Genomic DNA, 15,502 nt, shown 5'->3' with positions numbered 1-15,502 from the left:
TTACACTAATGAGAAAGTGAACAGGCATAGTTGTAGAATGTGGGGGTACAAAGCATCCACATGAATGCACTGAATTTGAGCATGATTCCTCAAAGGTAAATGTTTTTTGTGCCTTGTCCTGTCGAAAACTGTAGAGGCCATTCTTTTTCGTCGAGAGCACTGTCACTGGATATTCCTACTTGGACATGTTGCAGCAATGGCTGATGCCTCAAATGCAATCGGACTCTCCGTTCATCTTTCAGCAGGATGGGGCTCCACCCCATTTTCATCATGAAGCTTGTGGGTAGCTCAACATGGAGCTGTCGCATCGATGGATCAGCTGTGCTACAGAATGAGACAGCTGTTTCATGAAATGGTCTCCCCGATCATCAGATCTCACTCCATGTGACTCTTTTCTGTGGGAACACATTAAAGATCTGGAGTATGTACCGCATCTGCCACATGATGTAGCAGAGCTCCGGGAGAGAATAAGGGAAGCGACTGCCACAATCGACGATGCCATGCCGGGATGGGTATGGCAAGAATTCGATTACCTCATTGACGTCTGCCAGGTCACTCATGGTTCGCATATCAAATGTTTGTGGGGGGATGTTTGTGGGGGGAAAAAAAAAAAAAAAAAAAAAAACCTTTCAGGGTTTCTCTTCAAAATGCAATATGTGTGACATCTGTATAATGTTTAGTTCTTGTGCAATAAATAATTGAAAGTGTTCCCAGACTTTATGCACACCCTGTACTGTTGAAAATAAGTGTAGAATTTTATTAAATAAACTTTATGGTTTTATGAAGTACTGCAGAAACGTTTTTACAAATATTTTCACAGTACTTTCAAGTTAAATTATCAGTGTGGAGTACTGTAATAGCACTTCAGTTGTATACTGGGATTTAGTCTACCTAGGGAACCATTGCCCATGATACTGCACTTATAGTATTAAGATTACTGAACATGAAAATATCCCAAATATGAGGTGAGGATAAGAAGGGCTAAAGTAGAGAAATATACATTTCTGTATGTTAAGACTACAGAAACAGCATCAGTGAGTTACGGACCAAGAGCAGGTCACATTTAGGAGATATTTACAGCTGTGCTATTAGCAGAAAGTATACAAATGATACAAGTTGTGTTATTAGCATTCAGACTGTGATGGTCACTTGCATTTTTATGTTGTTGAAGTGCCCATAATAAAATGTGAATAAGTAACTACGATGTATTATGGATGTCCATCTTATTGCATGGATGAGGGATTTCAACTGATGATATATATGAGTAAAAGTATCACCACAGCTGTATCTTGAGAATGTCTTTATTCTACCACACGACTAATTTCGGCAGCACATTACTGCCATTTTCAGGCCCCACCACTGCCAAAAGAGTATTTGATTTCCTTGTCAAATTTATTGTGTGATCCTTGTAGCACACGTAGGCTATCTTTCGTCAGGAGTCTATACTCGACAATGTGTTGAACATTTTGTCAAGTAGACTTCTGCTGAAAACTAGCCCACATGTGCTAATAATAAAATCAAATATTCTTTTGGCAGTGGTGGGGTCTGAGGATGGCAGCAATGTGTTGCCAGAACTATTTGTGTGATAGAATAAAGATATTCTCAAGATAACAGCTGTGGTGGTACTTTTTCCCATATATATTACTGTGTTTTATGGACTATAAGACATATATTTTTCTTCAAAAAATTGCCTCCAAAATTCAGGTGCATCTTATACTCTAAATTAATACAATAATGTTCAGTATTTGATTTTAAATTCCCAACAGTCTTGCAAATGGCCATGTATTCAATGCCGTGGGAAACCTATCTATATTTGGCAACACTGGACTCAACTGGCAGCAGCAGTTCACCGATGCGAAGAACATGAGTTGTGGGGATTCACAAACTTGCTAACACAGACTCCCTCCTGCCCTGCCATCACAAACCCAGAACACTGTCTAGCCTATGATGCATTGTTGCGGTCTACAGTGCCAGTGAACTTAAATTGAAAGTAATTTGTGTTATCGGTAAGAGTACGGTATTTTTGTTAGTAGCTGGTTTCATAATGGAAAAAAATAAAAGATATTCATATAATGTGGGCTATAAACTGAAAGTAATTATGTCCATCTGAAATGTTACACACTGTTTTCAGATGCTGTCATATATAACATGTGACTTTTCTTTCTTTGCTTAAAACCAGTTCAAATAGGTGGTTGAAACTTAAAACTACAACTGATTATTCACCAATAAAGAGAATAATGTTAGATATACCTCCTCTTCTTCAGTACTCCTTTCCAATACTCCTGAGTTCAGTTTCAGACACACTGGAAACTCTGTTTTCAATTCATTGCTGTTGCCAGCCTTTTCAGTGTCACTATCCACACTACGCACATCTGCAGTTTCCTGGTTCATTTCAATCTGTTGCATATGGGAAAATATGTTAGTCTTTCAAACGTACCTCCTGACACAGTGTGTTAGTATGTTATACTATGTATACAAAGCAATGAACTAATAAAATCATATGCCGTAGTCAGACAAAACTTTGATTTCACAAGAAAAATACTTACAAAGCACTGGTTGTCATTTAAAATACTACTAGTAGTGAGTGAATCAAAATTTTATCATTTTGTTAGGTAGACTTTTTTTAAATAGCTGATGTAATGTGCAGAAAACTCAATTTTATAACTCTAAATTAAACTTAATTTTACAGGATACATCATAAATCTTCCACGTTATTCCCTAAAGACAATGCTATGATAATTAGTTACTTTACTGAATAAGAGTATTTCTGCACTAAGATGGAATGGCTTTATCTCTTTAACAGTATTAAATGTTTCTTCCTTTTAGTTTGTTATTGATGTACATGGCCATACACCACAAGTCAAAAATTTGTGACTGAGATAAATGAAATCTCACAAAATTCTGAACATGGACATAATGAGTAGACAATATACATTTTTATTATCAAACAGTGTTTAGAATGAGTCCTCAAGCTGTGCAACACACATTTTAGCAACTTTTTCCATTAATTTTTGTATTACCTCCAAAAAATTCTATTCTGTAAGAAAGATTCAATGCAGCTGTTTAGGCCAACTTTTTCATATCCATATTAGTTGCCCAGATTAGTATTCTTGTTACACCGTCAAATGCACTGATGGAAGATGGGGAACTACCAGAAAGTGCCATGAGGCCAACATTCAGCAAGGGTGCTGCTAGCAAGGAAAACACAGCATCTTCAGTCAGCCAATCACACGATATCAGCTAGCCAGTTGATTTAAGCTTGCGTGTCCACAGGATAACCGTCATTCCCTCTGAGTCAGCTGATGCCGTGTTCTGATGCAAACAGCACTTCCATAGACGACTAGGTCTACAGATTTTTGTGGATAATGAAGCATACTGCTTGCACTATTGTGCAACTCCAATACATCTGCATGTGACACTTCTAGAGTGAAGTCAAAGTTTCCACCTACGTGACTGACATACTTATTCAGCCAAGAAAATTAACTAACTACTTCGGTGCTTTCCAGTGCTGCCTAACACTTTAAACACACTTGTGTTACTGTACTGTAACTGGTCTGTATTCAGTTTAAACTCATGTACATTAAATTAGTTGTGCAAATTGTTTGATTTTCTTTCGGTTTACGACAATCTATTTCTGTTCCATGTTGTCACAAAAAGAACTGTCATAATGAATGCTAAACTGTTCAATTTATTTTCTGAGTAATTTATATGTGAAAACCATGTTGAGTTCCTAGAATGAATCCTTCATTCTGCAGTATGCAATACTCTTATCCAACAAGCTATCCAGCCACACTTCATAGTTCATTTCACAGATTCGATTCACAAGCATCCATCTTCCAAAACCATTACAGGCTGTTCTCAAATTTATTTCTCAGAAACTTACAAACTGATCATGATACAGAAACCCACTGCTCTAAGAATAGTGGGCCATTTTCCTCATGAAATCGTGCAGGATAACAGTTGCTATTAAGCAATTTAGTTTTCAGCAGCCATAATACGATACTACTGTTCACACAAAGTTTCCTCAGTGACAAATGGAGGCCACTTCCCCACAATTAATGCAAGTGCCATTATCAGTCACTAACCAGAACTGAACTGACACACTGTGTCCCTTTTCCAGATTCTACTGAGCACCATGTACATATTATGTAATCTCTAAGATATAAATGTATTAGCTCTAGAGCAGAGTTGAAATATGTTCACAGGTGCTTCCCACAGCATTCAGTTATTAATTAATTGCAGCTCTCTTGACAGTGCAGAGTTAATTACAGACCCATCAGGTATGCAAGTTGATTTCGTATGACAAAGTTGATGCAACATTAGCCTAACAGGGTCTGGCTAACTGAACGTCAAGTAGCGATTTTCTGTGCTGTCACAAAATAGCAGAAACTTTATTTCACTTCTATGTGCTCATTTGGCAGTGACAGTCATATTTATGTAATAATTCTTTTATTGTACCTTTCCAACCTCAGATCACAAAAATGGTATCATTAGTGGTTTTGATTACTTAGAAAGTCAGCAAAATAAAGTACGAAGCAAGCAAGCAAGCAAGCAAGCAAGGCTTGATAGGTCAATCAGGACCAACCGACTGCCGTGCTATCCTCTGCAACTGGCATCATGGAATGCAGTGTGCATGAGTGTGAGGTCGGCACACCATTCTCCCCATCTGCTGTTGACTTCATTGACCTTGGAGCTGCTACTTCTCACTCAAATAGCTTCTCAATTGGCCTCACGAGGCTGAGTGCACCCTGTACCAATCCTCCCACCAATTTCTATATATGGCTAACACATATCTAAATTACACAGTCACTATATAGGGACAGACAAATATATGGGAATACCAAAAACACAACACATCACCGTGCATAATACAGTGTACGAAAACTGCTGGCATTCAAAACAGTTTCTAGTCACCTCAGAATCGATAAATGCAGGCCCTATATGGTTTTCAAGGGAGTCCTATGACATTCTTCCTGCAAAATAGCAGCAAGGTCAGATAACAATGATGGAGATGAACAGTGGTCACACATGCTTCTCCCCACAGTAGACCACAAAGGCTCAATAATACTGAGATATGGCAACAGTGATGGCCACAGGAAATATGATAATTCTTCCTCGTGCTACAGAAACAGCCGTGCATGATGAGAGCTGTGTGAACAGTGGTCCTGTTATCCTGGATCACAACATCACCACTGAGGAACAAATATTATACTATGGGATAGATCTAATTAGCCAAAATGGTCACATAATCCTTGGCAATAATGAAACATTGCATCGTAACCACGGGGGCCATGGGATACCATGATATGGCTGTCCAAATCATCACCAAACACAGTTCCCCATTCCCCATGTTTTACTCTTGGCAGCAACCATTCTGCATCATAGGCTTGGAACAACGATTGCAGATGTAAACCTGATCAGAAGTCAGAAACAGCGTGAAACAAAACTCATCTGCCAAATGACTTTTTTCCACTGCTGCATATTCCATGTTTTATGGCTTCAGCACTACGTTTTCACATTAGGGGCACTTGCATAATTCTGTGTTGTTTTAAAATTCCAGCTCACCCTGCAATTCCCAGCTTATGAAGCTCCCTTCATGTTGTTTTGGTCCAACAGAGTTCATGAGTTCAGTTCTGCAGTGGCTTTTATAGCTGTCGCCCTCTCATTTTTTGTCGCAATCCTTTTCAATGATCATCTGTCATGGTCGCTCAACACACTCTCCCATCCACATTGTGATCTGGTGGGTAATATTTTACCCCTTTCTCTACATGTGATATAAATCTTTGATACTGTGCCTCTTGAAACACCAAACACTTCCTCTCGAGCATCGACAACTGGCCTGCATTCAAATTCACATAGCTGCGACACAATACACTCACAACTGCACAGAACACTGTTCTGAGCATGAGACTGAAACTTGCACCATCTTAAGGGCAGCGCACAGGTGCTGTTTGTAGTCAAATACAATAGTGCCACCAGCAAGCTTGGCTAGCAACTGCATTTATGTTCAAGCACACATTTGTTATGGTGTTTTCATACATTTACCTAACGACTGTATATGGTACAAAGAAATAGGTAAATTGTAAAAAACAATAATGTAAATTCCTGTTTGGAGCAATACAAAAAATAAAGGAAAGGCAACCACTCAACTTCAGCAGACCGGCACATGGAGCATACATACACACACATCAGTGTGCAAAATGTGAGTGGTTGCTTTTCTTTATTTTAAACAGTAAAAATTGTAAATAATTAGAGAGAAAGTGAGGAAAGATGATACAGCTTTGTTTAAAGTTTAATGTATATGCAACAGGATTGGAAATTGCATTAGGAATAATTTTTATAAAAAATACATTAGTCAAATGCTGTCTATTTTTCTGCACGCTTTCAATAAGTTGTTACTGTGGGTTTTGCAGAGTGCAGAGGAGCACATCACCTTGGACACTGGTGATTTCCTCTTCAATTTGTCTCTTGAGATGAGCTAGGTTTCTTGGTCCATACTGGTAAACACACTCTCCAGATTATCCCATAAATAGAAGTCAGGATGAAAGGTTGGTATATGGTGGTAGCTAAGCAAAGTTACCGTTCTTTGAAATCGTGTGATCCCCAAAAAATCATTTTACTGAGGCCATAGATTGACAGTGTGTGATGTAGTTCCATCCTGTTGAAACCAGGGGTGCTGACTGTCAAGATTTGGAAACGTACAGAATTTTGGAGCCAGCAATGTCTCTAACATGGTCAGGTATTGTGCAAACATCAGTGTGACTGCAGTGCATGGTTCACCCCCCCAAAAATTAAGAGCTTACTGTTCTACAATAAGGCATAATACAGCTTATGATAATTGTTGTACCTTGTAATGGACACTACTAAAGTTAAGAAGGGCTTCCTGGACTCCAGTAATGGAAGTTCTGCTTATTAATGTAACTACTTCAGTGAAAATGGGGTCAATGGGCACCCAGAGATTTTGCATGCTCACTTATTTTACCCAATGATTTTTCACAAATATGCGGGATTGGGACACAGTCATTATGATTAAACTGAAGTTCATGGAATATGATTCCAACAATCCACTACCCAAGAATGTAATGACACGGCAAGTTTTCGCACTGAATGACAAGGACTACTTTCGATAGCCACTCTCACGGTATCAGTATTTCAAGGATATATACAGTATGTACAATCCCACTACACCTTTTCTTCAAAGTTAAAACAGTCTCTTCAAAATTCCAAACACACACAGTGACTGCATGTAATGACAAAAATTGACCAAGGGGTGGGGTCTGATAGGAGACAGTTTAAACAGACACAATTATCGACTTGTTGATCAAATTTAAGTTTTTAAATTTTGCTTGTGACTTGATAACAATTTTATCATTACTAAAATTCAAAGCTATATAAAAAAGAAAAGAAAAGAGTAGTCTGCATTTACTATCACTCACTAAAGTTCAGTACTTTTCTTCAACTGCATTTCTGTTCAAGCTGAATTAAGCAAAGAATAGTGATACAATTTGGTTAAATCTTAAGTTTTCAGAGTATCCTAAAATTCCTTCATGGGGAACTGATTGGGATTAGGAGAAAGAACACACGTATAGTTGTTGAACGGAAGGAAAAGTTCGTTCAAAAAGTATATCAGGAGAGTACAAAGTGCAGGAAATTAGTAGGATGTACTAATGGACTAACAAGATCTGAGTACCAAATTATCGCAAATAAACAGATATCGCTACTCACTGAGACAAAGATATTTGCTCCAAGTAAATATGTAGCAAAGAAATGACAATGTGTAACTCCAAATGAACAAAAACTAAATGCAGGTAAGATTTGTGGAAATACTCTATCCAGTCACATTAATGTGAAAATGCGTAAAAAGCCTGAATAACCACCTTTTGCAGTGCAGACTGCTGCAAGGCATGCAGGACAAGATTCAATGAGGTTCTGAAAGGTACCAACAGAGCTGTACCAATTCCAGTGCCATAGCCAGCTGCACTGGGTTTCTTGGTTGTGGATTCACAGGGTGAACAGCCCCATCAAACTGGTCCCACAGACTCTTGATTGGGTTTCAATTTGGGGTGTTTGGTGGCCAGGGGAGTACAGTAAACTCATCCTGGTGCTCTTTGTACCACATAAATACAATGCGACTGTGTGTCGTGTTGCATTGTCCTGCTGGTAGATGGTATCACGATGAGGAAAAAGAAACTGCATGTAAGTATCAAACAATGGAAAATCCAGGATGGAATGTAACAATATTAGGAAGGGAAGCTGCTACTCACCATATAGCGGAGAAGCTGAGTAGCAACTTTCCTTCCTAATATTATTACAAACTTCATGTAAGGGTGGACGTAGTCCCCAAGGATAAGTAGATACTTGTGTTGAGCCACTGTGCTTTCCAGAGTGACATGATCACCCAGGGAGTGCTACAAAATTATTTCCCAGACCTTAACAATCCCTCCTACCACAAGGATTCTTACAAAGATTCTGTAATTCTATCTTGTATAAATGGAAGAATAGGAGCAACTGGTCAATGACTTGCAGCAAACAGATATCCATCAGCCACAAATTTATGGAATAATTTGCTTTCATGTTTCATGCCATAAACACCAATGGCCATCTGTTCGATGGAGCATAAAATGTGATTCATCTGAAAAACTAGATGTCCACTCAGTGGACATCTAGTTGTGATGTTGGTGTGTAAATTCAGCCTTTGTAGCCAATGAACAGCAGTCAGCAAGTTTGCATGAACCTGCACCTGTTGTGGAGGCTTGCAGACAGCAACATTCACTGAAATGGTCATTGATGAGACCCTTTGTTCATTTGAGAGGTCAGTTGCCTGTACACGACCCCACAGCCGTCATTCATCCTTGTCATCTACAGCCTGTCATGCACAACAGTTGCCTTGGTGAATTCTGGAGAGTGCCATTTTGCCATGCACAGTATACTTTAAACATGGTAGAACACAAACAGTTTTCAGTCTTAGCCATTTTGGAAATGCTTCCACCCTTGGCCTGAAAGCCAACGATCGTGCCCTTTCGGATGTCAGATACATTGCTCTGTTTTTGCACCATGACAACTATTATGCTGTTTTCTATATCCCCCAATAAGCTAAAACATACTGTCCACTTGTACTGCTGCCACCTGCTTTGTGTGAGTGGTTATTGCACGCTGATGCTGAACAGAGGCAATGGTCACATTAATGTGACTGGACCATGTATGAGTGGGGATTAGTCAATATGAGGAGAAAGGTGGCAAGAGTAAAAATAAATGTTAAAAAGGAGGGAAAAAAGATAAATGAGGACAAGAGAATATAAATACACACATGAAGAGGCAAAATAAAGTGGAGAGACAGGGAGAGAACCCTACTGCAAAATGTAAAAACACAAGAAGAGGAAGGGAGACTGTAGGTACAAACACAAAGCCCCATTATTCTTAGTTATGAAGCACTAATGATGGGTAGGAGGAATAAGGTTATCTAAGTGCTGAATCACATATCTGCATTCCTGTTGTAAAGTTGCACAACATTCTCATTAACAGTGACAACCGTTCATCAGTGGCTAGTTATTATAACTAATAATTTCGTTGTGGTCACACCAATATTGTCACATCATAACGAAATCAATTCCAAATCCAAACCCAGAGTTGTAAAATATTTAGCACTGAAAGCATTTTTATTATGGACATCTATGTATAGACAGAACAGAACTGCATCTCAGACAGTGTGTGTCACTATTTATTACACAAATACTGAATATTCCACAACATACAAACATTAAAAACGTAAGAAATTTCAAGAACCTTCTAGAAATGATAAGATTTGGACTGGTGCCGTGTAGCATGCCAACCAGTTGTGCTAACCCCACACTGCACGCAGCACAGCTCACGGCATTGCTCCCTCTCCTGCAGAAACAGCGACATACTGTTTCAGAAGTTCTCATGGGAGCTGCCTACAGCACCCTGGATATAGTCCTTGTGAGTGGTTGTCTGTTTGACAGACTAGAGGATCCTTGTCATCGGGTCATGTTATTGCTCACTATGATGAGTGTCAAATGCAACCCCTCTCGTGTAAGTTCGCAATCACTGTGCAAGCCTTCAGTTCCCTTAACCAAGAAATCCCGTCACTGATCTGCACTTCAAGACTGTAGTGCAGCTATATATGGAGGATATGGATAAAATCTCTGCACTTTTATCTTCTTGATGAAGGGTCATAATCCTTAACTTTATTCGTGATGTCCAACAAGCGACAAAGGATATCATATGGCCAGAAATAGCATTTTAGTAACTTTTCTGATAGTTTCACATTCCAGACATGTGTAAAAATCCATACCAAGTCTACCTGGCTGTATCTCATTGGCTGGTGCTTGGCGCTATAATGCTCTCGGTCCTTCTCCTGGGTGTACAGCAATTGTATGCAAGTTGGGAGGCTTGCTTCTTCAGTCCTAGTGAAGGGATGTTTTAAATAGTCGTTCTGAGTTATCCGGTTGAAATGGGGACAGTGTATCAACTGTCATTTCAGCCACATGACAGTGGGGCACAAAGAATGGTGTGAAGCCTGTATATCTTCCTTCACTGAGTTATATGTGAATATAACAACGGGAGTATTGTCTCACAATCTGTCTGTTTGATGTCACAACACATCAAGAGCATATCTGCCAATGTCTTATTAAAGTGTTGTATGTGACCACTCGTCTGTCAGTGGTAGGTAGTTGTCATCCTGCAGTTGATGTCGCAACTTGAACGTATCTCTAATACTAGTACAGACTGAAAAACTTTTCCCCTATCAGAGAGCATCACAAGGGCTGCTTCAAAATGTTGTGTTCTACCAGGGACCTGTCAATTTCTGGAGCTTTGGCAGTCAGCACAGCTTCAGGTAAATATTACACATTGATACCTATTTGTCAACTATCAGAATCTCATGAGAGGTCAATTCCAATTTGGTGGAATAGCTCTGCACAGGCGGAATTGCTATCAAATGCCCTGGAGGTAAATGTAGTGTATGCTTCCATTGCTAGCATTCCTTACAGTGGTTCACATTGTGTGTAGCAAATCGATAGAGAACTAGTTAGCAATATTTACTTATGAATCTGTATAGTGTCTTCAAGAATCCCAGGAGACCAGATGTTGGAGTGTTGTGGAAATACTCCAGGATAGGTGGCTGTAGATGAGCTGCGATGATGAGCAATTATTTATATCCCATATAATTGTAGATCCTCTAACACCTTACCAGTTGGTATTCTCCTCTGACTGGTTTCTCCTTCTTTAAGGGCTCTATGGTTTTCAGCAGTGCTGGATCTCCACTCTGTTCAGCAGCATTCATTTAATGCAGTGATTACTAATATTTCAATCATGTTGCTACGTTCTGCCACAGGATTTCTTGATAGGCAGTTGGAAACCTTGTGATTGCATCCGATTTTGCATTTCCCTGTGGCATTGTGTTCTTGAAGCTTCAGCAGCCGTCTCGCCAATTGATGCCAGTTGACCCAATGGGTCCTTCAGGCTAGTCAGCCAGCACACGTAACGGTGACCCATCACAATGAGGAATGGTTTACCAGATAAATACTGCCAGAACTTGTTAATAGCCCAAACAACTACAAGGTACTCTTTCTTGTTTGAAGAGTGGGTCATCTCAGTCATGATGAGTACTTAGGAAGCACAAGCTATAACCTTTTTTGGCAGTTTCTTGTATTTGCATTAGAACTACACCTATCTCATAGCTGCTAGTGTTAGTGTGAAGTTCTGTCTCAGTATCTATGCCTTTCAATGCTAGGACTGGAGAACATGTAGTGAATTCTTACAGATTCAGGCTGCGGCTTGTGGTCTTAACACAGTTCAGTAAGGTTTTCAGGTGGCTTAGATGCTCTTCAAGTGGCTTTTAAAAAATGACAAAGTCATCCATATAGCAAACACATCATACATTTGATGTGTTGAAGCAGGATGTCCATCACATGCTCAAATGTGGCTGGAGCATTACATAGTCCAAATGTCATAACTCTGAAGTTGTAGAGCCCGTCAGGTGTAATGAAGACAATCCTTTTTCAGTCAGTCTCATCAATCTTGATTTGCCAGTAGCTTATCTGCATATACTTAGATGAGATATATTTTGTTCATTTCAAGCTGTCTAGGGTATCACCAGTGCACAGCAATGATTAGACAGCTTTTTCCACCAGTTTGTTCATTCATCAGTGGTTGATGCAAAAACATCACATGCATCCCTCTTCTTCACAAGGACCACAGAAGAGAACTAAGGACACTTTAAGTTTCAACAATTCATGCTGCAGCTTCCTCACAAACTGTGTGTCATTTAGCCAGTGACCCACTGTACGAGTGCTGGCTAATTTAGTGCAGGACCACCAGTTTTGTTAAGGTGTTTTACCATGGGCTGCTTGGTCTGTATTTCCTCCACTGTGGACTCTAAAGCATCCAAAAATTAGTGCAGAATGGCTAAAACTTGCCAACATTGTTCCTTAGTCAGGTCAGATTCTATAGGCAATTTGATAGGAGGTTCCTCAACTGTATTATCTGAACTAATAGTGGAGCATAATTCTTTGTCAATGGCACTGAGCTGCCCGCCCTGGTCTATTTTGGCTGTTCCTAGGAACATACATTTAGGGATGAGTTGCAGCTGCTCCTGACAATTAGTGATCCAAATTCTCCCTGACCACTTGCAATGCTTACTATCATCACTGGGATCGAGATTGCTTTTGTGAGAATTAGTTTTTTGCAATTGAAAAAAGCTTTACATTTTAAATGAACACCTCATGTCTTCAATGGAAAACAACTGCCCGAGTCAATCTATTTAGTGTGCTCATTGGAATAGCTTTGTCAGTCTGGAGCTCTGATCTTCCATAATCTATGACTGTTTGTGATGCTTGCAAGAAGTCCCATCTGAAAATAACATAATGACCATACTCCATCAGTGTGAATTCAAAAGGCCACATTCTGCCAGCAATACATACTCTTGCAATACATGTAACTGTCCCATTTGTGACCTTCAGCCCAATAGCTTTCATATCATGGAACATAGCCTTCTTTAGCTGACAACAATAAGCATTTGACATTATAGAAAAAGAAGCCCTTGAGTCAACTGCCATCTGGATAGGTTGGCATCAATGAGATTTCCCAACAACTTGGTAACTGTCATCTTCCATCCTCCAAATGTCCGTTCTTCTGTGGTGCATTATACTTGACAGATTATCAGTTGTTGTTTGATGGCTGCACCATAAGTTTTGGCCTGGAATTTGTCCCAGCTATGAGCTTCTCTTCACTGTTTTCGATCTACTGCAGGGTTATGCTACCAAATACATCGTGCCATCCCACCAGTTGTATTTGGTGACTTAGTCAAATTCTTTCAGCCATTTTGTCAGGTTTTGACCAGTGTCTCTGTAAAACACTGGTGGATGCCTGATGTGGTGCTGATTTAGTGCTGTTTTGGAATTTGCCTAGTTGGAAACATGCTGATACAAATGTTCTGAAGTAACTGCCATCTCCAGCAAATAATGCCACACCATAACCATAATCAAGTCCAAATCCGAAAGCAGGATCATTAATGAAGAACAACACCTAGCACTGAAAGTACATTTATAACAAACAGTGATGTCAAACAGAACAGAACTGCCTTTTGGATGGCGAGTGCTGCTATTAATGCAAAATGAGGGCTGATAAATAAAGACTAAGACTGATATTTTCCTGTAGCTTCCGTGGGAGATTCCTTATTTTTCAGCATCAATATCTGAAAAGAGTGGATTTTTATGTATGATGTCTGTAGGCAGCAGCACTCTTGTATCAGTAAGTTGGTAGTAATGCTCTATTTTATAGACACTCTGTGCATTTTGCATACCAAAACATGGAGGTGATAACGTGGTTTGTTTGTTTAAACCATACAGCCAATGAAATTTATTAAAACTGCAGCAAGCATATGGTGAAGATGCACTACCTCCTGCAACAGTGTTTAGGTTGTTCAAAGATTTCAAAGAAGGCTGACTTGTCTCTGTTAAGCAAGGTTTCGGCTTCTGCTGTGACTGAAGTCAACATCAAAATAGCTGCTGTGATTGTCAGCGGGGATCTGTGGATAATCTCAGTGAAGTGTTGAGAATTTCATATGGCAGTGCCTTTACGATTGGCAATCTCCACATGACTAGTATTTGTGGCCATTGGGTGCCATGTCTGTTGACTTTCAAACAAAAGGCTGTGTGAATCAAGATAAGCTGTAAGGTGCTGCATCTCTTTGCTGATCAACAGCATGTGTTTCGGGAATCAGTTATCCCCGGAGATGAGTCATTGCTTCATCGTTATTATCCTGAAGGAACATGTGCGAAAGTTGTGATGGTGATCGCATTTTTTGGCTGTGACAGAATGATTTATCAGTGTACAACTCCCCTCTCAGAATACTTTTACAGCAGCATACAACATGTCAGTTTGGCTAAACTGAGGAAGCACATTGCAACAAAACAACCAGAACTTTCTCGGACTGGGTGGTGACTTCATCATGAGAATGTGCACCCTCACATTGCAAATCAAGTCAAGTAGCTTCTGACTCAATTCAACATTACCTGTGCACCGCTTTTGCCTTATGGTCCCGATCTTGCACCCTGCAATTCTCCCCCTGTCCCCCCTTTCCCCCACTAAAAGCAAAACTTTGGAGAATTTGATTTCTCTGAAGCAGTGCTCAAGAAAACAGGTTATTCGCATGGACCTGATAAAGAATATCTTGCACCATGTGTTCAAGGAGTGGGAGAGACATTAGAGAAAGTACATTCAAGTAGGGGGGGTACACTTTGAAAAAGTACATGTAAACATCGAAATGGAGTAATAAACATCCATGAAATAAAAATCAGTTTCAGTCTTTGTTGATTAATCCTTGTACAAAACAATTTAAGAACCTTCTAGAAATGGTAAATACTAAATAACAAATACTTGCTAGTGATTGGATTTGAAATGGCAATCCGGAGCGTACCAGCTAGTGACATTAACAGCTATTCCACACTGCGTGCAGCAAAGGATGCAGCAATATGAAACATGCTGCTAAAGGTAATGGGCCATTGGCATTTCAGACATGTGCTATAACAGTTTTGGTTTCCTTTGAGAAAGTATCTTTTAACAATGCTGGGGCAAGAGTACACAAACTGGCAAGTTGCACAGACTAATTTTAAAATTAAGCCATTCACATAGTTAAGGGACAAAAAATTAAGCTGACACAATTAATGAAGCCTGCAGGACTCAAGTATTATATTAACAGAATTTGGGAAAAATTATATGCAGCATCAATTTTAATTATGGGCTTAAATTAATTAAATCTGTCCTTGGTGTAGAAACATTAATTAGTTCTAGTCAGTAAAAAAAACTAATACTTATTCCGTGACCTGGAAAGATATTATTCTGTGTGGGTTGCATTATAATAGCTCAATAAATTTTCTTTGATACATTTGTGTAACTTAAGAATTTATTAGGTTTCTGGTACCCTCATTGGAAGTGTGTCTGCTACAACGGATAAATTTCCTGTGAAGTCAGACAATGAAAC

The 15,502-nt window shown here is 39.4% G+C and overlaps 1 protein-coding gene across 1 annotated transcript in view; it reads right to left on the bottom strand.

Moving 5' to 3' along the window:
- Positions 1-15,502, bottom strand: part of LOC126154495 (A-kinase anchor protein 9-like) — a 510,657-nt gene that overhangs the window by 285,019 nt on the left and 210,136 nt on the right. Inside the window, exon 19 of the mRNA XM_049916148.1 lies at positions 2,251-2,397. Within this exon, the coding sequence (XP_049772105.1) occupies positions 2,251-2,397 (147 nt within the window). The remainder of the gene's footprint in view (positions 1-2,250; positions 2,398-15,502) is intronic.

This window comes from Schistocerca cancellata, chromosome 2 (assembly GCF_023864275.1).
Source record: "Schistocerca cancellata isolate TAMUIC-IGC-003103 chromosome 2, iqSchCanc2.1, whole genome shotgun sequence".
Lineage (NCBI taxonomy): Eukaryota > Metazoa > Arthropoda > Insecta > Orthoptera > Acrididae > Schistocerca > Schistocerca cancellata.
This window is presented reverse-complemented; position numbering and strand designations above follow the sequence as displayed.